Source organism: Leiobunum rupestre, chromosome 11 (assembly GCF_980474605.1).
Source record: "Leiobunum rupestre chromosome 11, qqLeiRupe1.1.hap1, whole genome shotgun sequence".
In the NCBI taxonomy this organism is placed as follows: Eukaryota; Metazoa; Arthropoda; class Arachnida; order Opiliones; family Sclerosomatidae; genus Leiobunum; species Leiobunum rupestre.
The window spans coordinates 18017390-18038728 of NC_143394.1; the positions used below are offsets into that span (position 1 = coordinate 18017390).

The 21339-nt window shown below is 36.7% G+C and overlaps 2 protein-coding genes across 9 annotated transcripts in view; one reads left to right on the forward strand and one right to left on the reverse strand.

The window, feature by feature from the left end:
- The window catches only part of Vps13 (vacuolar protein sorting 13C), a 110208-nt gene extending 97277 nt beyond the window's left edge, over positions 1-12931 (reverse strand). For 2 of the 4 annotated variants that reach the window (XM_090163619.1, XM_090163616.1), the window contains exons 1-10: positions 12879-12931; positions 11711-11864; positions 11416-11502; positions 9186-9281; positions 7235-7336; positions 6316-6542; positions 6112-6250; positions 5146-5389; positions 4849-5020; positions 4681-4743 (exon numbers count right to left, since the gene is read on the reverse strand). In XM_090163619.1, the coding sequence (XP_090019745.1) occupies positions 4681-4743; positions 4849-5020; positions 5146-5389; positions 6112-6250; positions 6316-6542; positions 7235-7336; positions 9186-9281; positions 11416-11502; positions 11711-11810 (1230 nt within the window). In that variant the 5' untranslated portion in view covers positions 11811-11864; positions 12879-12931. Of the gene's footprint in view, positions 1-4680; positions 4744-4848; positions 5021-5145; positions 5390-6111; positions 6251-6315; positions 6543-7234; positions 7337-9185; positions 9282-11415; positions 11503-11710; positions 11865-12555; positions 12608-12878 lie in introns of those variants that run through there. The other 2 variants (XM_090163618.1, XM_090163617.1) reach the window with 2 other exon arrangements.
- LOC149921876 (uncharacterized) lies at positions 12586-20542 on the forward strand. 5 transcript variants are annotated; one of them, XM_090163627.1, is made up of 3 exons: positions 12586-12719; positions 19998-20230; positions 20294-20542. In XM_090163627.1, the coding sequence occupies exons 2-3, from the start codon at positions 20065-20067 to the stop codon at positions 20479-20481; spliced, it is 354 nt and encodes a 117-aa protein (XP_090019753.1). In that variant the 5' UTR covers positions 12586-12719; positions 19998-20064; the 3' UTR covers positions 20482-20542. The 5 variants fall into 5 exon arrangements, with proteins under 5 accessions (XP_090019753.1, XP_090019754.1, XP_090019752.1 ...); XM_090163628.1 differs by lacking the exon at positions 12586-12719 and adding an exon at positions 15005-15029; XM_090163626.1 differs by lacking the exon at positions 12586-12719 and adding an exon at positions 17944-18487.
- Positions 20543-21339: the final 797 nt, after the last annotated feature.

Here is a 21339-nt window from a genome sequence, read left to right on the forward strand (position 1 = left end):
ATTCGACTTTCATTTGTTTAAAGTAATAATTTAGTAGTAGTAGAACATTAACTGTACACTATCTTAGTGAGCAGGAGAGAGTGAGACACAAAAACATAAGAAAAACTATGCGAGTCATAAAACAAGTTGGCCAAGCCCCAAGCGTAGTAAAACATATAGCTAGTTTTCTCCTCCTTCACTCCTCCTCTTTGACATAATAACACGAACTATACACTTCCAAATGCAACATTAATTGAAACTTCTTAAGATTGGTATTATTTAGTGAAAAGATCAGCAACATTATAAAACGACTGTACATATTCTAAAAAAATGTATCAGTTTAAGTTCTCCCAAATAAATCTATAACATAAATCAATATGCTTGGAGCGTTGATTTTCTATATTATTCTTCGATAATGATATTGAAAATTGACTGTCACACTGAACGAGAGGCTTGCCAAATGTAACTCCAAACGACTACTTCACCCAGGATAGGTCGAAGCCATGAAAATTCCTTTATTGCTTCCGTTAGTGCTACATATTCCGCTTCAGCCGTTGATAAGGCCGCAGATTTTTGTTTCACAGACCTCCCAAGTACACTACGTAACCGCTTTGTGATTGTCTAGAGTCTATCTGTTGCCCAATAAATATTAATTTGTAATCTTGGACTTTAAACCTAATTTCGATGTAGACAAAAGGTATAGCTTTAGCTGGCATAGTAGAATCCAATGAATCATGAGTACGTTGTGCTACGAACATCAGGCAGCCAATTAATTCTCTATACAGAGTATCCTCCATGTGCTTTTTATCCTCTAGTGTCTCCAGGCAGTCATTCTTTGTTAAGACAGTGTTCGGTGGCATAGGTAAACTGACTGGTGTATCACAACGTAAATCAAATTTCTGGCCTATCAACATTATAGTCTGTTTGGTGCATTTTCAAAGTACCATCAGTTTTAAAATCAAATGTTACGCCCAATAATTTTCGTATGGGACCAATGTTTTTTTAACTTGTACTTGGTAGATAAAAGCTTGAACGCAACAAGATTTTCACTCCGTGCCAATACGACCAAATCTACATAGACCAGTACCACAATTTTGAATGGGATGAAATATACGCAATTCGTACCTAGCAATTTTGAGAAACCTAGCTAATGGAACGCAATATCAAGTTCCAGAAACCATTGCCTCCCATACCCGAGGATTTGCTTCATGAATACAGGCTTGTCCAGAGATCCATAGAAATATTAATTCATGACGTCCATATGACTGTGAGCCCAGCCCAGACAAACGACGAATAGCGATATAAACAAACGGACAAGTGAAAAACTGATGACTGGCGAGAATTCTTCTGAAAAACTGATGACTGGTGAGAATGCTTCTTCATAGTCTATTCCCTGTAATTGTCCATATCCCTGCGCCACTATACGTGCCTTGTGACAAAGAATCTTTCCTGTGTGGTCCTTCTTTAATGCGTAAGCCCAACGACAGCCAATGATCTTTTCATGTGATGGTTTAAAAACGACTGTTACTACTCTTCGTTCTTCTAAAGTCTCCATTTCGCAATCCATGGCTCTCTTCCAATCAATACATTGCGGTGAATTGACTGCCTCTGTGAAACTAGTTGGAATTACCACTTCTGTACAGTACGTAGAGATCAAAGTCGGCTCTGTATCAGGATCAACCCTTTTCTTCGGAAACGTGAATAAATCCATAACATAATTGAGTCTTTCTCACAAAGATACCGAGCAACTTCTGGCTTGGATCTCAGTTTAACACCATTCGGATCGTAATAATAAACGTCTCCTTTGCCAGCTGTCTTTCCACTTTGTCGAATATGGATTTCACATTTCCACCCACTTGGTAATCCCACAGCCTGATATGGTCCTATGATATAATTCTTCGTGGTCGTTTCTTGAAGCTGTTGTGATTGCCCTCCTCTAGCCTCATTAAGATTGGGTAAGTCTAGCTAATCTTCCAGTTGAACTTCTTCCTGATGATCGGACTCTTCCGCCAATTCAGTTTGCACCTGTTCTTTGTCAGTCCTAAAGGAATTTCAATCTTATCGTCAGACCAGGGTATTCAGACATACCACCCCTCCAATCTGTAAATGCCAAGTCAATCTTCATCAAAAGAAATATGCTTTGATTCGACCACTTTATGGTTGTCTGGAAACCATATATGATATCCCATTGTACACAACGCATAACCAACAAGAATGCTTTTCTTCTTCCTAACATACACCTTCAAATAACGGCTTTTAACATCAATAAATGTTATGTAGTAGCCAGCTCCTCCTAAAATTTTAATCGGTGAGGGCCCCATACATCGGAATGTATTAACTCCAAAACATCTTTACTACGGATTTCTTTCAATGGCGCATGCGTACTTCGTGTGCTTTTTGATAACCTGCAGGCATTGCACACTGGCAAATCGTCTGTCTCAATCTCCAAACCATCCAACATATTATACCTTGCCATATATTTAATATCTTCTACGTTTAAATGTCTGACGCGCTTGTGCCATATTTCCATACTGTTGGTCTTCTCAGTGTTCACCCCCTGACTCTCAATCATATACTTCATCAATTTGTTCCTTTTGTAGAACTTGACATTTTACTATTCTACCCATTCATCTGTTCTCGCTATACCCGATACAAGCGCTGCTACTGTTAATACAACGGGTTTCCCTTTCTTGTCTTTTGACTTATCTTCTCTCTTCTCTTTTTTACAACCCACTGCACGATGACACCAAGTCTGAAAATTATAGCACTTACCATGGAAATGCTTATACTTGGGGTGCGAGCCATTTCTACTCTTCTTCACCTGAGGATTCTGATATCTATACTCCGCAATCAACTGATTCTTTATAACTGAAGATACGAAGCTTCTATCATCTGAATCATATATTATAGAGACAAGCCTTGATATGACTCTGGCAATGTTCCAATAAGAAGGTACGATACCATTTTATCGTCAACAAGTTCTCCTACAGCTTGCAACTGCCTTTTGCCCCAAAATACTCTTCCAATAAAAGCTGTCATATTCTCTCTGTCTTGATATTCGATAGTATAGAATTGTATGTATAATTGACAATTCTAGCTATGGATATGGGTTCAAATGCTTTCCATATGTCTATTGCCGTATTCTCGCCTCCAATAAGTGTCCACAAATCTTCTGAGACACCAAGTGCTATGACTGAATAGGCCCGTTTCACCATATCTGTTGCAGATAGGGCTGGTGCTGTTTCTTCAATAACTATTTTCCACAGGCAATCTTTCCGCAATAACATTTGCATTTGATAACTCCAGACCCGATAGTTGTCATGAGTTAATGGTTGTATATATCCCATATACGGGCTTACTACTCCACCTTCCGCCAAAGGCTCTTGTTGCAACTTAAGCGGCTTAAGTGAAGCCTTGCATGCTGACTGACGTCGTTATAAAAATATTTACTTGCTCGATCCCCAGCAGAGATGCCAATTGTAGGGGAAATTCAGCTTAATTATTACAATAAGGCATTCGACTTTCATTTGTACAAAGTAATAAATTATTAGCAGTATAAAACATTAACTGTACACTATTGTAGCGAGCAGGAGAGAGAGTGAGGGACCAAAAATAAAAAAACAATGCGCGCCAAAAAACAAGTTGGCCAAGCCGCAAATAGTCCATGACGTCAAGTTTATGACAAAGCGTAGTAAAACATATAGCTAGTTTTCTCCTCCTTCATAACTCTTGTTAAAAAACTAGCCAGGCTTACGAGTTTAAAGTTTAGCCAAGGTCAAACTCGTTAGGAACTCGTTTGCAGTTTTGGTTCATTACGAGTACTTGATTAACTAATGGTGATTTACTATGATAAAAAAATTTGGCGTAACCACCATAACATCGTAGTTCGCCTCATCTGCTTCAAACAATATCTGCATGGCCAATGTTGATCAAACGATAGTGTGTGAATCAAAGTTCGCCGTAGCAAGACATAATTAATGTGTAACTGGACTCTTATGTAAAGAAGTTGTAAACTTATATGATGATCCAATGAAATAAATCTATTATTATTATTATTATTATTAATTAGGTGATGTTTGCATTCTATTCATGCCTTTTATCAAAACCTTTTAACAAATGCAAATTTCACGAAATAAAGAAGCCTAAGGAGGTTAATGCTCCTAATAAAAAAATTTAATTGGCTAAATTTGTTCATTTGTTTGAATACTAGTTAAACTCGTTAATTATATGAAAACTCGTTAATATTTTCCACCTCATTAATGATTTTTAAACTTGTTAAGGGCTCGAAGCCTAGAAAAAGGGTTAACTTAAAACTCCCTTCATTTTTCAAACTCGAACTTGAACTCTGCTAGAATAAAATTTTAAACTCTAACTCAACTCGGTAGGCTAAAACAAACTCTCACATCCCTAGTTTTCACGAAAGAGATGGTAAGCACATTTCCATTATAATGATATAAAATTAATTGAATATTTAGCAAGACTAAGAATTTTACTCTTGATTTTTAAAAATAGTCCTGTCATTTTTCCATCCATAAATTTCTACCACAGGTAGCTTTAATTTTTCATTAAAAGTTATAAGGGCATCGGTTTCCTCAATTCGTTGTTTATTATGATTTTAAAATTTTCCATTTCATTGTCAGTCTTGTAGTAATTGTAATTTAAGCCATTAAAAATGTTTGCTATCCACACTATCCAGCTTACCTCAATTTCAGCTTGTCTTCTTGCGACTGTGATGTTAAAAACATTTAAACTTTTTTCACATTGCTATAAAATCAAATAAAGAAAATAAGTTTTAAAAATGAATTAGTAGATACCAGGAAAATTTTTATAATAATTAGTTAAAATTAACATATTTGATTGAATAAATACCAGTAATTGAAGTTCTAAATCTTTGGGAACCTTCTTAGACAGTATTTTTTCTTTATACGCATCACGATACACTCTACATAGCTGTCTATGACTTTTCATATTCCTCCAAGACCAATTTCTTCTTTGACGTCTAATATCTTCTTCCAGAACACAGTTCATTGCAAATTTCCACCTGAAAATATTACAATTAAAATAGAACCTAATTCAAATAATCCAGCATACAGATTCAATGCAGTACAATAAGTCATTTGTTTATATATCATTCAGATTATGCCCATTTTAATTTTGAACACTCACCAAGCTTTTGAATTTCCATGTATTGGCACTCCAGGTCTGTATTTCAAGTACGACGTTGATCTTGCCATTCTATCCATGGAATCAAGAAATTCCATTAAGCGCTGATATTGGGATTTAGTAATGCCTAAAGCAATTTCATCCATGGCAATATTTAAAAACACTTTTGGAATGGTGTAGTTTGATCCATCCAGCTCGGGTTTTGGATTTAGTTTCAACTGAGCAACGGAATTGATTGGACCCAAAACTAAAAGGAAATGAGTGAAAATGTTTATTCAAATAAAGAAAAGATGGCACAGCCAAAATAGTAGCCTCTTTCTCCTAGCACTCTTGATTTTACCCCTATGATTAAAAACCATCAAATAGCGCCTGAAATAAATTTATATTGAGTGCCGTTGAAGAGAGTTTGTCGATTCCCAGGGACCTATACACCGTAATTTCCAATCAGGGGGCCAAATATCCCCTTTTGATTAAAAACCGCGGCTTAGGACTGGCATACGTAGATAGAGAGAATTAATACCAATCAAATGGCGCCTGAATTAAATTTATATCGAGTGCCGTTGAAGAGAATTCGTCGATTCCCGAAGACCTATACGGAGCTATAGCTTCCACTGTATTATTCACCACCACATACATCCGGAGCAAAAATAACACCCTTTCCTCTACACTAGAGGACGAGGCTAAAAAGGTAAGAGCTGCAAAAGAGTAATACATATCTGAAAAAATGAAGTTTTTGTTTTTAGAATAAGAACAATAATCTAAAAATGGAAATTTTTTAATTTCTTTTAAAAGTAACTTATCGCAACTAGCTTGACTTTAATAGTTTAAATAAATATTTCATCATCTATTGGCATCATAACTATTAGCTAATGTTGAAAGTTACAAAGGTCACACTAAGTTATGATGTCGAAGTATAATGGTTTCCTTTTCACCTAACATGTAAAAAGTTGATAAAAATTGAAAACTCACTATAATTCATGCCTTTAGGTTTCATTTTAGATGTAGCGACAGCCTTCTCGAGAGCTTCTTCCCTCCTTTCTGGTTGCATATTAGTAAACAACTGGCAGCTACTGTTTAAATACACTGCTAAGCCATCTAATAGAACCACCTACCAAAATAATATCCACTTGCTATTTTAAGGAAATTTTATGAAAACATAACAGGGATAGTAACCTTATGAATCATTTTAGCTTCTTCTTGCAGCACGCAAGGCCTCCAATTCTCATCGGTGGTTTCAAGTGACAGGTTGTGAAGGGTCACTCCCAAAGAAAACGGAATTGATGGGTTTGTGAATGAATCTTCGTATCTGATGTGTATTCTCATGATCTTGACTTGGAGATTTTTAATAACTTGGGTGACCATTTTTTCGGCAAATGTATCAGCTTTTTTATCCTCTTTTCCTAATGCATGTAAAATGTTTTACTTGAAAATCTGTTAGTGATTTTGGGACGGGATGAATTAACACTAAGACAGAGCCAAAAAGGTGTTGTTGGTGGTAAATTTGCGAATTTCAAACACATACCTAGTTGAAATAAGCCCCCACTAGCTTCACGTTAGCCCTCGCCTCCACCCGCTTAACGTTCGCCCTCGCCTCCACCCGCTTAACGTTCGCCCTCGCCTCCACTCGCTTCACGTTAGCCCCCCAATCCCTTAACATTCGCCAGTGATAAATATTTTTACTCTATGCTGAATGGCACTGCTCAAAATTATGAGGATTTCCCACTTCCATTTATTAACAGCACAGAATGCAGTCCATTGCAATTAACATACGACACATGCTGTTTTTAAATAGAAGTGTTAAGGCCCCCTACATTTGTGTTATGCCATCTTCAGCATAGTCAGAGTAAAAATCTTCCTCATTGATTTACCATTTTGGGTATTTATGAATCAAGTAGGCGAATTTTGCTTTAACAGAAGTATATAAGATCTCTCTTTGATCATTTTCTTCCCTTGACACCAGTTTTCTTGTTGATAAATTTTTAAAAAACTTTACACCTTACATTTAAGCCGCGCCCATTTCTCGAGCCACTTTTTAAGCACTGTGGAAATCTATCCAATACATATAGTTTCCTGGTTATATTATATAATGTACCTTTCATTTCTTCTTTGAGTTTTGCATCTTCTATGCGTTTCAACTCTCTTTGTTTTAATTCTTGCTTTGACTTTTCTACTTTTTCCTCATCATATTTTACTCCTGTTTAATAATAAATCTTTATTAATAAGTAATAAAAAAATGTAAATATAATATTTTTAAACAATGATAGTATCACTGATATATTAAAAGTGGTAGCTAGACTTCTCCAAAAAGGTCATTCCAGGACAGGTTTTCCCACTTGTTCACCCGACCATCGCCAAATTTTGTGAAAACTTGTATTTAGGGTTATTTTGGCCGTAGAAGTCGATTCTGAAATTTTCTGGAAGATTGGTTGAGCGGTTGCTGAGATACAGTGTAGTCTCATTTTTGAAAATGATATTGAACCCTACCATTAACCGTTTTTTATTTCTACTTAACTAAAAAATTCGAAAGAGGGCTCATTTTAAAGGAATTGAAGAGCGCAATGTAAATAAGCACTTAGGTTCACGCTATATATAAGATGAAATACAATAAATCAAGTTTTAAATAGTTGACTTTCGACCCTGAAAATAGCTCATTTTTAATTTTCAAATTTAATTTTTTTCCGCATTCCCTATACGCGCTTTAGTTGCAGTCAAAAAAACTGCGAGGGTAATATTTTTTGTTTTTGAGAAAAAAATTTTTTTGTATACCCCTCCTTAAAAAAATATATAGAAATTTAAAAAATATATACAGGGTGTTAACTAAAAAACGATACAGAGCCAATTAAGGAGGGGTATACAAAATAATTTTTTTTTCTCGAAAACAAAACATATTACAAGAAGAACACCGCTTGACGAGGGGTCTCGAACCCGATAGCTCCGAGAATATGTATAAAAATTTTAAATTTTAAAGATTTTAATAATAAAAACACCATGAAGTATCAGTCGTTATTTTAATACTCATTATAATTGAAAATTCAACCATGGAAACAAAACATTTTAACTTATATGATTAAAACATATTACCCTCGCAGTTTTTTGACTGCAACTAAAGCACGTGTAGGGAATACGGAAAAAAATTAAATTTTGAAAATTAAAAATGAGCTATTATCTTATATATAGCATGAACCTAAGTGCTTATTTACATTGCGCTCTTCAATTCCTTTAAAATGAGCCCTCTTTCGAATTTTTGGGTTAAGTAGAAGCTGAGATAAAAAATGGTTAATGGTAGGGTTCAATGTCATTTTCAAAAATGTGACTACACTGTATCTCAGCATCCGCTCAACCAATCTTCCCGAAAATTTCAGAATCGACTTCTACAGCCAAAATAACCCTAAATAAAAGTTTTCACAAAATTTGGCGATGGTCGGGTGAACAAGTGGGAAAATCTGTCCTGGAATGACCCAAAAGCTCTTTTGAGAGGTTAGACAGATACTCTAGTGTTTGAATGAGCATTATTTAATCTTCTTAGTCAAGGTAATCCATTCAAACTGCAGTCAGTGGTGTGCAGATGGTACAGCCTCATACACAGGCCTCTAGCAACCTCTGTTGCAAGATTTTAGACCATTTTCCAAGTAAGTAAAATTAATAACTAATTGTACATGATTTAATTTTGAAGAAATTTAATTTAAAATGTATAAATTAGAAGAAAAGATATGTAAATAATTAGGGGAAAAGGGGAAAAATGTGGGGAAGTATGCAATGTGGGGAAATAAACATTTTTGTACACCGAAACAATGCTAAGACATTATCTTGAAATGAATATGATGAAACTCCAATATAGCTCAATTTCGATCAATAGGTGTTTCCATAAAATAAAACAAAAACGAGCTTAAGCTTTAAAGTAGTTTATTGGCACGAATACCAAAAACATTATCGCCTCCAGCGCGTGCTCTCCATCTTCAATAACTATAGCTAGTGATGCAGAAAAAACATTTGTACGTGACTTCCCGTATTTTATAGAAACACCTTTTAATTGATAATCCTACCTTTATTTGGCACAGCAACAACATACACACTATCCAGAATTGCAACAACTGGGGCTTTGTATAAATTTTTCCATGGAATCTTCAGAGTTAAATTACCTAAAGTGGATGAAACAAAAATTTAAAAAACCATCACTGCCATGATTTAATAAAAACAAATTTAAGAATATTAATGTTTTAAATACTTCATGGTTTAAAGGAGTGAAATTTATTTTAAAAGCAACTAAAATATTCGGTGACCTTTCAGGTCGTGGCTCTGCTTCAGGCTGGTTACAACACAACATTAATTTATGGGGTGCAACTTCTCAATTGATATATCTTCTGTAGGAAATAGCTTACCCATTGTTTTAAATTTATGGTAGTTAAGTTAAAAAATAAAAAATCAGCATATAATTGACGGATTTTGAAATGGCGTTTTAGCGCGCGACACTACCGGTACATGTCTTGGGCACACAGACTTCTTTGCGTGCTTTTTTGACCATAACATGTAGAGGTATTTTCACGGGCAAAATGAATTTTAAAAGGCGTCAATTAAGAATAATTAGAAGTCTGCATTAGAGCAGTGGTGCACCCAAAATTTAATAGAAAGAAAGGCAGACCACTGATCTTAGCCTCAGGCATGGAGCCCCACAATCAGTGAGTAGTAATCCAAAAAGGAACCAATTGTTATAAAATAATTAATGCAGTAAGCAAACGTTATTATTTATGAATAGGTTGAATTTTGAGGGGTTTAAGCATAGAGAGTGCAGGAAGTCTTTCAAATTTGTACATTTGTTCTGGGTTAATTGTCAGTGGGGACCAGAAATAAGAGTTAGTATTAAATTTAAGGGTCAGTTCATTAAACATTTATCTGTATAAAAGACAGACCATGATTTATGACCCAGTGTAGCAGCAGCAAGGTCTGCTTGAAGATCAAGTTAGATAGAGTTTTAATATTATCAGGAGTAAATTGGGGGAGTGGTCATCATTGTAATTTTTTAAAGACTGCACTTTTCAAGCATTTTCCCACCTATTCTCTCTCTCCTTTTTGGAGTTTTTACATGGGTGAATACAACCAACTCTCCGAGCAAGTAAGATGTATCTAAGCGCCATGAATTGGCCCTAGCTTAAGCTGGCGTTTCGGTTGAGGGTTAAGGCTTATTTTCGGTAATATTTTCCATTTTTGTAACACAAAAAAATTTAATTTGGAATGCCTGGAGTTAATATGAATTACGTAAATGTTTCATTCAGCAAACCACGTGCCAACACAGCACAGGTACTCAATTCTTTTTCCCATTCTGTTATTAACGATTGGAATAAACTTCCACAGTCTATTGTTTTAATAAAGGACTACCATAAATTCCGCTCCTCTGTAACTGACCACTTAATTGTCACCCCGTAATTCCTACACTGAGCTGTTCTTTCCCCTTAAATATTCGTGCCATTTGTACGGTATGAAATTTTTTTTTGTATTATTATTAATATTATTTCTTTTTTGTACTTTGTACATTCATTTCATGCGAATGATTCTTCCCTGTAAGTGCCTGCGCAAAAGCTGTTTCGGCTTGGTAGGCCAAGTTCCTATTAGTGAAATAAATAAAAAAATCCACAACAGCGAGCATCAAAGCAAAAATATTGTAATAAATGTAACAGGGATTTATTTGCTACGATTGCCACCGTCGTGACTTTTTCATCTTAATGAAAACAAGCCTCTACACGCCAGCCAACAGCTGGGTTTCTTCTAGCCTAGTAAACTGTTAACTTACCATAACCAGCCTGAAAATGTATTTCAGAACTACCAATAACTTTAGTTACTGAAGTTGTTAGGGAATTAAAAAATTGGTCTTTACAAAATTTATTGGGAAAATTTATTTAATTTATAAGAGCAAGGTAGCTACACAAAGTTTTCCAATGTTTTATGATTGGATTCTATGCTGACTTGCACATTCTGAACAAAGCTACAAATGCCTACTATCCCCCTATTTACTCCTGATATTATCAACAAATTGAAACACTATTAAACTAGCTGACTCTGGTAAAAAGTTAATGTATAGTAAAAATAATTGCGAACCGGTTCGGAAATATTATTACAACTGATCGGAATTTAAAAGAATAATTTGCAAAACCAAATTTTCAATGGTAATATAAAAAAGCTGCTTATTATTACTATAATTAGTGAACATAAACCATACATAAAAAGGGAAATATATAGTAAGTTAGTGACACACAACACTTGTAACAAAAATTAACAAACCAATGTGTCCTGAGACGACTTTAACGGGTAAATCAAACTCATCAAGAGCATTTTCTTTGACATCCAAATTCTTCAAATTTACATCACCTTAAAATAGTAAAAGGTATTTCATAAATAAGATGGGTTCATTGAGCAGTTTTTTGACAAAGACTGTGTATAGCTTAGTATACAAAAGAAGCAAGGCATTATTCTAGATTCCCTTGTGTAAAATTTCAAAAAGGCACAATAAAAACATTTAAAATTTTTAGAATTCAAAGCTGTATTTTAAAAGGTATACTATTCACTATTTACTTACCACCCCATATTCCAAGCTTCAGCTGAGACCTGTCCAAATTAACGACATAATCCCCGAGGAATCGATTTATGAGATCAACAACTACCGACTCGAATACCATTGCTATATGTTGATGATTTCACTTGGTACCAAAAGCATGTTAATCAAAAGCCTGCTAAACAGAATGAATATAAAATATTTACTAAATTTTTTTTTACAATGATTTATCTAACAAATTGATATTTGAGTAATACAACTCATTTTAAGATAGCCGCAATTACTTGAAATAGATATAAGGGTGCCCTTTCTAAACGATTAAGAACGTGTTCGGTTTCTATGTGTAATTAATTTGACCCATTTAATACTTAGTACTAATTATCCAACCATAAAAAAAAATGGTGTTTGATCAGGAATTGATTACTACATTTTTTTAATTACTGCTACTTCCTTAATTTAAAAACATTTGTTATAATAGCAGTAATTGTTTAAAATGTTCAATATGGAATATTTGAACAACTTTAAATTGCCATGTTGAAATATTACAATGACTGGTAATGAAAATCTAGAGCTACGAATGTCTATAAGAATTTACAACAATGTCGTAGTACCAGCTCTTCAACAATAATTATAGAAGATTATAGACTAAGCCAAAGCCTTGTCAGGAAGTTGATAAACATCAATACAGCTGTCACCAGTAAATTAACACCCACACTCAATTATAAGAGAAACTCAATAAGCATGCAGGCATAAATAATCAGTTTTACTTCCCTTGGCTTTTTTTGTAGCAAAATTAAGCTTATAATTCATGGCAATTGAAAATATAAATTATAAAAATAATAGAAAAAAGGACCAAAATAGGTGTGTACCTGACTTGACACAAAAAAATGACAGCTACAATATGGAAAATTTTGTCACCAGTGTCTGTGCATCTCATATCAGAGGAGCAAGAGAAATGGAGAAAAGGGGTGTGTTTACTGTGTCAAATCTAGCATGAAACCTAACACCCTTACAATAACAGCACGTGATATAAGTAAGCCTAAAAGGATTTTATTATTTCATTACTATATGACATTAGCAGTATTACTAAAGAACCAAACAGTTTGAATATTGTACCTACAGATTATAATTTATAAATATAAACCGAATCAATATTTATACGACTGTCATCTAGAAAAATAAAATAACTTACCTTTAAACGTCGTAACCGAGTTTGTCCCTGATAACCTACTTTGATTACTCAATCATTGATAAAATTTAGAGCTTTAATGCAGACGAACTAGCAGACGACGATTAATGAGTTGAATGGCTAACTTACCAGCACTTTTGTTATTTAACGATATATTTTTGTAAAACCCCTTCAAATAAATTGAATTAAGAGTAGAGCTGTAGCTGAAATAATTTTGTATCTCCAAAAACATTTTTAGTATTTTATTGAGAATGGTTTAATTCCTACTCATGCCCAAGGTTCTTACAAAGTTACAAGCGGCACTACCATAGAAATCTTATACTCCTTCCTAGAATGCTCCCGTCTACGGGAGAAACTGACGCCAAGTCATTTTGTAGCAACGACCAATGATTATACAGTTTTTACTTAAGCTTCAGCCAATCAGCGGCCATTCATTGACTATGGCAAGCCGCTAGCGCCATAACATGGCGGTTAAAAATAGTAGAAGCTCAGACGATTTTTACAGGATCCATCCGATCCAAGCTTGCAGAATTCCCATAGGTTTTTGCTGGAGTTTTTCACATGAACCATTTCAACGTTTTTGGATTTTTATTTAATAAGTGTTAAGATTTTTTGAACTTTTAGTTTTGTTTTCATATTTACTTATTATAAGGAATATTTAAATGCCATTGTGAGGAAGATAAATAATATTTCGTTTAGGTTCGCTTTGATAATATTTAAGCCTAGGCCTGACATAGGCCTAACTTTTAAAAAAAATAGCAGGCAATGTCAATGGCAGTTTTGGGAGAAGCAGTGACTGAAGGTCCTTAGTATTAACCTTTGTATTTAAAGGTTATTTCACATTTAAAGTAAGTAATATTATATTTATTATTATATTTGTAGAAACTTGGATAAACAAAAACCTTATTATATCCCAGAAAAAATACATTACACTAACGAATGACACTTATGACGAATTGACGAGACGACAGTCGTTTCATTAAACAGCAACAATCGTACTGATAATTGTCTTTTTTTTCAAAGCTTTACCTTCTATTTTAAATAAGCTTTTTGTCTTAGAAGCTTAGCCAAGATAAATGTCTCGCACTCTGCTTAAATTCAACATTCCACTGTTAAACAACATAAGAGATAGTACTCAACGAAGACCGATATTTACAATGTTAAATAGTGTTTTTAAAAAAACGGATATTGCAGTAATTATAGTCCTGAGTTGTTGTTCCACTAGGCTCACTGAACTTCCTGAAGTCACTTTTACGAAATCATCAATTTGAAAGCCCGCCGTTTGTTAACATTTCAAAATGCCCCAAGGTTTAAGGAAACCCAAACTTTAACCTGTACAACGACACATTAACGTCCACCGCAAATCGTTTTCTACATGTGGAAATGAAGCATCGAGGAGCCATAACTAGAGCATAGCGCCGAACCAATTTTCAACGGCGGCGGCGGGAACGATAATTAGTCCGGCGGCGGCGTGGCGCGCCGATTTGCAGAAAATAATCGGCGGCGTTGAAAAAAATCGGCGGCGGCGGCGCCTAAGGGGAAAAACTACCTCCCCCCCCCAGAAATAGCGCCAGCCTTTTAATAGACCGCTAGAACTTCAACTGTTAAACACATTTTAAAAAAATACATGTTTAATAGAATGTATTTTATTAAAATAGGAACCACTTGTTTCCAAAAAGAGAAAGAGGTAACTTTGGTTACATACAATCATATGCAATTTAATCATAAGTGTGCCAGAAATAACTTTTTCTCAATGAGACAAACATTTTGTATGGATATGACGTAATTGACGTCACTTCCCAGTCGATGACGATTTTATCGTCATCAAAAGTAGTTTGGCGGGGAGGGAAGGTAGTTAAAGCAAGTTTTACACTACGTTAGTCTCATTTAAATTTTTTAATACCGAGATGTTAAACAGAGGCACACTTATGAGTAACTATGTTACATATGATACTAATAAACTAAAACATTTACGCTAGTAATAACAATACTGTACTTATTTACTACTATTTCACTAGTATTATTATCTATACACTCTTTTTAGAAACTGGGTGCCGCCATTATCACACACACAACCAACGAGCCAGCCTTCTAACGCAGAAATTTCATCCCCCCAAAAACGGAGTGTTCATCAACGTCCCGGTAGACTGTAAGGTAATGGCGGTCGATTGGGAAGGCGCGTTTAAGTCTATTATCACAAATTATTTTATCTTGCTATCAAAGAAATTTTTAAAATACAATAGACCAGTTATTGCTGAATGCAACTGATACGTTTCTGTACTTATTACAAAATACGAGGCGAGGCAACTCCAAAGCCGTTTTCGTTTATCCGCGTTTATCCATGGACTAATTAATTAGTCCATGGTTTATCTCTCTCCGATCCAAGCTGTCTGCTGCAGAAAATCTTGGTGCGCGCGGTGCAGTGGTGCCAGATCTTTTAGAAATTATTCATTATTTCCAATTTTATAACGCGAGTACTGTGCACCCATAGAATTCTCATAGGTAACTAGAATGCTGCCGCCTACGGCCGAGCTTGTCGCCAGTCCGTTTTGAACCTTCAGCCAATGAGAGACCGTACAGTGGTTCTATCGCGGGAGCTAGGTGACGTCATTCTCGCTGGTGACATTAAATTCTAGGCAGAACCACTCTTTGAGCTCTGATTGGCTGATATCTGGCTATCGTCTGCCACGGCGTTTGGTCCATTTGCCAGTTACACGGCAGCATTCTAGTTACCTATGAGATTTCTATGGGTGCACCCAACAGCCTAGAAATCGTAACACTACCAATAGAAAAATCTATGTAGGTAGAATTTAGATCTCAAAACGCAAGTATTATATTTAAATAATGGAAATTAATTCGGCGTCTTACAATTTTGCGGCTTCGTTGACTTAAAACGCGTCCACCGCTCTTCATGTAATCGCGTTTAAAATTTACCACCCAGCTAACTCTTGTTATTTCTGCAATAAATCGCTTGAAAATGAAGCTATTGTGAAGGTTGTGTGAGAGAAAATGATGGGAAAGTCGGAATAATGGGTCACTTCAATTTAAGTTCATATTGACTGCCGTAAGGATGAAATCCACAAGACCAGTATCAAAATGCTATGATAAGAAAACCTGACACCGCACCGATACGATGAGACTGTTCGACATGTAGAACGCGAGCGAATCAAACGTATAATTAAATGGCAACGAAAGCTCTGGGGCAAAATAAAGAAAAAGTAACGTGCTTTTTAACCCCTTTCGCACTTTGCATACATATTCACACAAATGCCAGCTCACTTGCGTTGCCCTTTAATTATATTTAATACTTTAAATTAGTATATACATTGTGTATTATTTTGCGACACCCAGACTCCAGTGAGATCGCGTTTTAAGTCAACGATGGTGCAAAATTGTAAGACGTGTTTCGGGTACAACGTTAACACCATATATATAGGAAACGTCATAAGTGGTATTACTCTAAGTAACCAACTTCGAACGGGTCCTATGGGGGCCATGCTTGTCCGTGTGCCAAACTCTCTCTCTCTCTAAAATAGTACTATCTATACCTGCTACTAAAATGAATGGTAACCATTGCCGCGGTAGGCTTACGCTTTAGTGCTCGGTTACTAGAAAGCCGACGGGGAAGAAAAAACAAACGTCTCTCGAGTCATGGACTAATTAATGTATACATTAATTAGTCCATGCTCGAGTTTCCTCTCGATTCCCGAGGCTCGGCTCGATTCGCGGAGAGGGGGTTAGTTTTGAATATTCTTTCCCCCAAAATCTCCTATACAATAGAAAAGGCCTAACCCAAGGTTGGTAAAAATACTGCGTGGGCCTAACCCTCCGCCCCGTTAATTCCCGTTTGGCACACTAGTGGGCGCCACTAGCAGAAATAAAATTCAAATCTTTCTCTCGAGGATTTTTCGCGCTCGCAACGGCCCCCTGAACCACCTCACGTGCTGACGTCACGAAAAGGGGGAGAACACGTCCCAGAGAACAGCGCGTCTTGGGTACTTAGAGTAATACCACTTATGGAAACGTATATAAAGGTCTAGATAAAATATTTCAAAGGGAGTGAATACGGAGGTGACAGCTAGCAGAAACGCGTAATTTTTGCAGGCTATCCTTATAAGGCGCTATCTATCGGTAAGAAAGCTCGTGCTATCCTCGCGAGAGCCATTGTCTCCTGCTTAAAAATTATACTAAAAGTCACCAACAGATGGTATCTAAAGATTACCGCCTGCGGAAAGGTCAATGTACTAAAATGCTAAGAGAGCTCGCGCTCTTGGTCACGTGCCTTCCTCGGTGTCTGCTAGGTGTCAATTGACGGCTTTTAAAATTCATTTTGCGCGTGAAAATACCTCTATATGTTATGGTCAAAAAAGCACGCAAAGAAGGCTGTGTGCCCAAGACATGTACCTGTAGTGTCGCGCGCTAAAACGTCATTTCAAAATCCGTCAATTCCGTATTTTATGTTAGGCTTAGACGCCCCGAAATTTATCTAGAACTGTATATACATTTCTTATATCTATGGTTAACACCGCGAATAAACCACAAGGGTTGCTCGTTTGTAAAATCTTCATAGACAGGGCCGTCTTAAGGCATGGGCTAAATGGGCTACATCCCAGGGCCCCCAGCCCGAGGGGTCCGTCACTTCGATGAATCGTGTACGAGATTTCGAATCAAGGAATCTGGAATCAAGATTCTTGATTTTGCTAAGATTCTAGATTCTAGCCAGATTCCGTGATTCCGCCATGATTCCTTAATATTCCGTGATTCCACTCTTGATTATTTGATTCCGTGATTCTTGTTCGATTCCGTGAATCTTGTTCAGTTCCGTGATTATTGTTCGGCTACACACTTGTACAAGGTTCCTTGATTCATCTATTCGCAACCAAAACCAATCTAGCGGTTCGAATACTATAGAAGAGGCGGTGTGACTAGGCAAATGAGCAGTTATAAATTGTCTAGGTCAGTTTAAAATTAAATCGAAGGTGGTCAGTTGAGGGGTCAGTGGTTCACTGGCCCACTTAATAAAAGGGTCCCACTGATGTTTGAAAAATCCAGCCCGAAAATCGAGTAGCAGGTGTCTTTTCATTCCCTACGTCATAATTTCGCACAGGAAATTGTAATAATTCGAAGGCCAGTGTGGCCTTTAATTCCACTTGTTCTACGGATACACATTATGGATTAACTCAGGTATTTCAGGGCACGGAGTCGAAGGCTAAGTTGATGGTCACTGCCACTCACTGGTTCACTTTAAAAAGCTCCTTATTTCCCACCCTGTAAAGGGGCTCACTTTATTTAACGTCTGCTTGAGATTCAAACCTCGCCTTCAAAGTTCCAAATTCGAGCCAACGCCGAGAGTAGTGGCTCACTCCTGTAATCCCAAGCGTCCGGGAGGCAGAGTTTGTGGATGGCAGTGTGAGGACGACCACCAATCCCCCAACGGGTGGTCAGCATACTTCCGCCACTGGCCGTTACACATATCTGATTAATCAAATGGATGAGAGGACTGAACTGTCCCACACTAGAGGTGGGAACCCGTAGTACGAATACTGGGTACCCCCAAAAAAACCCACCCGTTCGCGGGTGGGTGTGGGTGGGTTCGTTAGGAAAAATTTAGGGTAGGTATTACAGGTTTTTTTAGACCAATTTGTACTGCGGGTACGGGTAGGGTGGGTGGGTATCGCGGGTACCCGTCAAAACCCGATATTTGATCTATAATTTTTCTCCTAAATTAAAACGTATTGAATTTTTGCAGTCATGTTTTAATATTTTTATGATTACTTTTTTAATGTTGAGTCACGTACGAGCGAGAAACTTAATATTATTTCCAGCAGTTGATCGCTGTGCGAGGACACTTGATTCTATATGTACGGTACAAGACTGATTATATAATATATTTATTATCGCTTGTTATTATTTATGGCTACAGCTAGTGCTTTGGACGTTTTCAATTGGGACGAGAAGGAACTTAGGGAATTAATCAGGCTTAACTCCGTAACTAATTGCGTTTCGTTTCATTCTAACGTAAGTGGAAAGTCTCTAGTTTGGCGAAGCTTCCTAATTATTTCCGTCGATGGAAAAGAAACAAGCTACGTTCAGTGTAAGACGTGTTTGAATATTTTATCGTGGGAGAAAAAGAATGGTACGCATTCCTTGTTGAACCATTTAGAATCATGCGGAAAAAATCGCGCTACAGTTATAGCCGAGTCCAATTCAACCAGTGCAATCGGAATTGATATACCGCAGAAATCCGTATCGGAAAGTGCCGTTGATGAGTTGAATAAGACCATTCTGATCGGGTTGGCGGAAGACTTACGACCATTATACAGTGTTCAAGCAAAAGGATTTCGACGTATTGCGCAGGCTTTTACGAATTTTGGGGCTCACCATGGAACCATAGACATAAAAGACGTTTTGCAACATCGTAAGACTTTAAAGGAGAAACATCTTTGTGATGTGGTTAAGGGTATTAAGAGTCAACTCGTGGAATCGTTAGAGGGGCTGCTATCTTACCCGAGATTTGCGTTTACAACGGACATGTGGACTGAAAAATATAAACAACGCCATTTTTTATCATTAAATATTCACTTTATTGGTAACGATTTTTCGGTTAATAACAATCTTCTAGCAGTGGAAGAGTTTCCTGATGAGAAAAAAACAATGGTAAATATTAGAGCGCAATGTACGAAGATTTTGCAAAGTTATTTTCCGTCGGATGACGTGTCTGAAGTAATGAGTCAATCCGTAGCAGTCACCGACGGAGGTTCAAATATGATCAGTGTTTTCCCACGACGTTTACCCTGTCAATGCCACAAATTTAATTTGGTCCTGGAACATTCATTTAAGGATAAGTTACTTGCTAAAAGGTTTCCAACTATTAAAAGTACTATCGACAGTCTAAAGTCACTAGTTACCTATTTTAAAAAAACGGGTTTAAATTCCAAGCTTCCTTATACCTTGAAACAAGACGTCACTACCCGCTGGAACAGCAAGTTAATTACGCTCGAGTCTTATCAGAAAAATTCACAAACGGGAAAGGAAACTCTATTGAAAATGAACCAACTACAAAGAGTTACCGATATCAATGATAATCTGGTTGATGAATTAATTAAATTATTTCTTTGTTAGATATAAAAAACTACAATTTACCAGTGACGACAGACGGGAGCGAGCCAAAAAGTATCTAAGTCATTTAATGGAAACAACTACTAAAGACGTTGGTGAGGTAATGCTTTCGAAAGACGTCGTGGAGGATGGTCCACCCCAAAAATTGTCACGATCTGTACTGGAAAAATTCGAAGATCCCGAAGAAGAAGTTGACGAGCTTACTTTGTACATTGGACATTCATTACCACGATCCGGTTTGAGAATAACAATGATTTACCGTGTATATGCGGTAAATCTAAAATTTCATTTTTTTGTAGATGGTACAGACTTTGATCTCCTGGAATTTTGGAAGAAATCGAAACAATTCCCGAAACTAAGAAAGGTGGCTTCGTGGGTTTTAGCCATTCCAGCTTCTGAGGCCACTGATGAGAGAACGTTTTCGTGTACTGGAAACACTTTAACCCTAGACGAACCGAGCTCAACGGCTCGACATTGTCCGATTTAACATTTGTACATAAAAACATCGCTAATTACCCAAAGGTTTAAAAATAAATTCATTTCATAAAATTGTTTACATTTCTTATTTCCAATATACAACGATCATAAGTAACATAATAAATAAGTATGGCAGTATGGGACTTCCTATTCTCCAAACGCTATTGGGTTTTGATAATCTGTATCGCCAACGACTATATGTGGCTAACTCTGCGCTGGTTGAATCGGTACCTATTTTAGAATTTGAGACATAGACATCTTTAGTCTTGTATATAATTCCACAAAGAGAAAAACGGTGACGACTTTCTGGTTCCGAATCCTCCAATTATCTCCGACGGACTTTCACTTATTAATAAAGTTCTTTGTCATACTTATGACTATTTTGTTACTTATGCAACGACCTATTATTAAATAGCTTTTGTTCATAGTCACCAATTTGTAAAAATTACTTTAATTGCGTGGGGGTGTAAAACTACTCTATACAATAACATGGAAAAAATTACTCGTGGGTACCCAAGGGTAACCCGCTGCTGGGTGTTGTTTTAGCGGGTATACCCAGTCGGGTTTGGGTTGGGTATTTTTATTGACGGGTCGGGTGGGTATTTTTAACGGTTTTTTTGATATTGCGGGTGGGTAATGGTACCTTTTTGGTATGCGAGTTCCCACCTCTAGCTGAGGGCTCGGGACCCGAGCCCTCAGCCAACGAGCCGTCAGTATAGATGACTTTAGCGTTCTTTCCGTGAGATTCTAGAGCCGCGAGGAAAAGTTGTCCTCCTTAGCGGTAGTGAGCCAAGTCGAGAGAATCATCGCGACGGGCGGTTGCCAGGACGGCGAATCCTTGGAAGACAAATGGCGACGGGAGGTATTG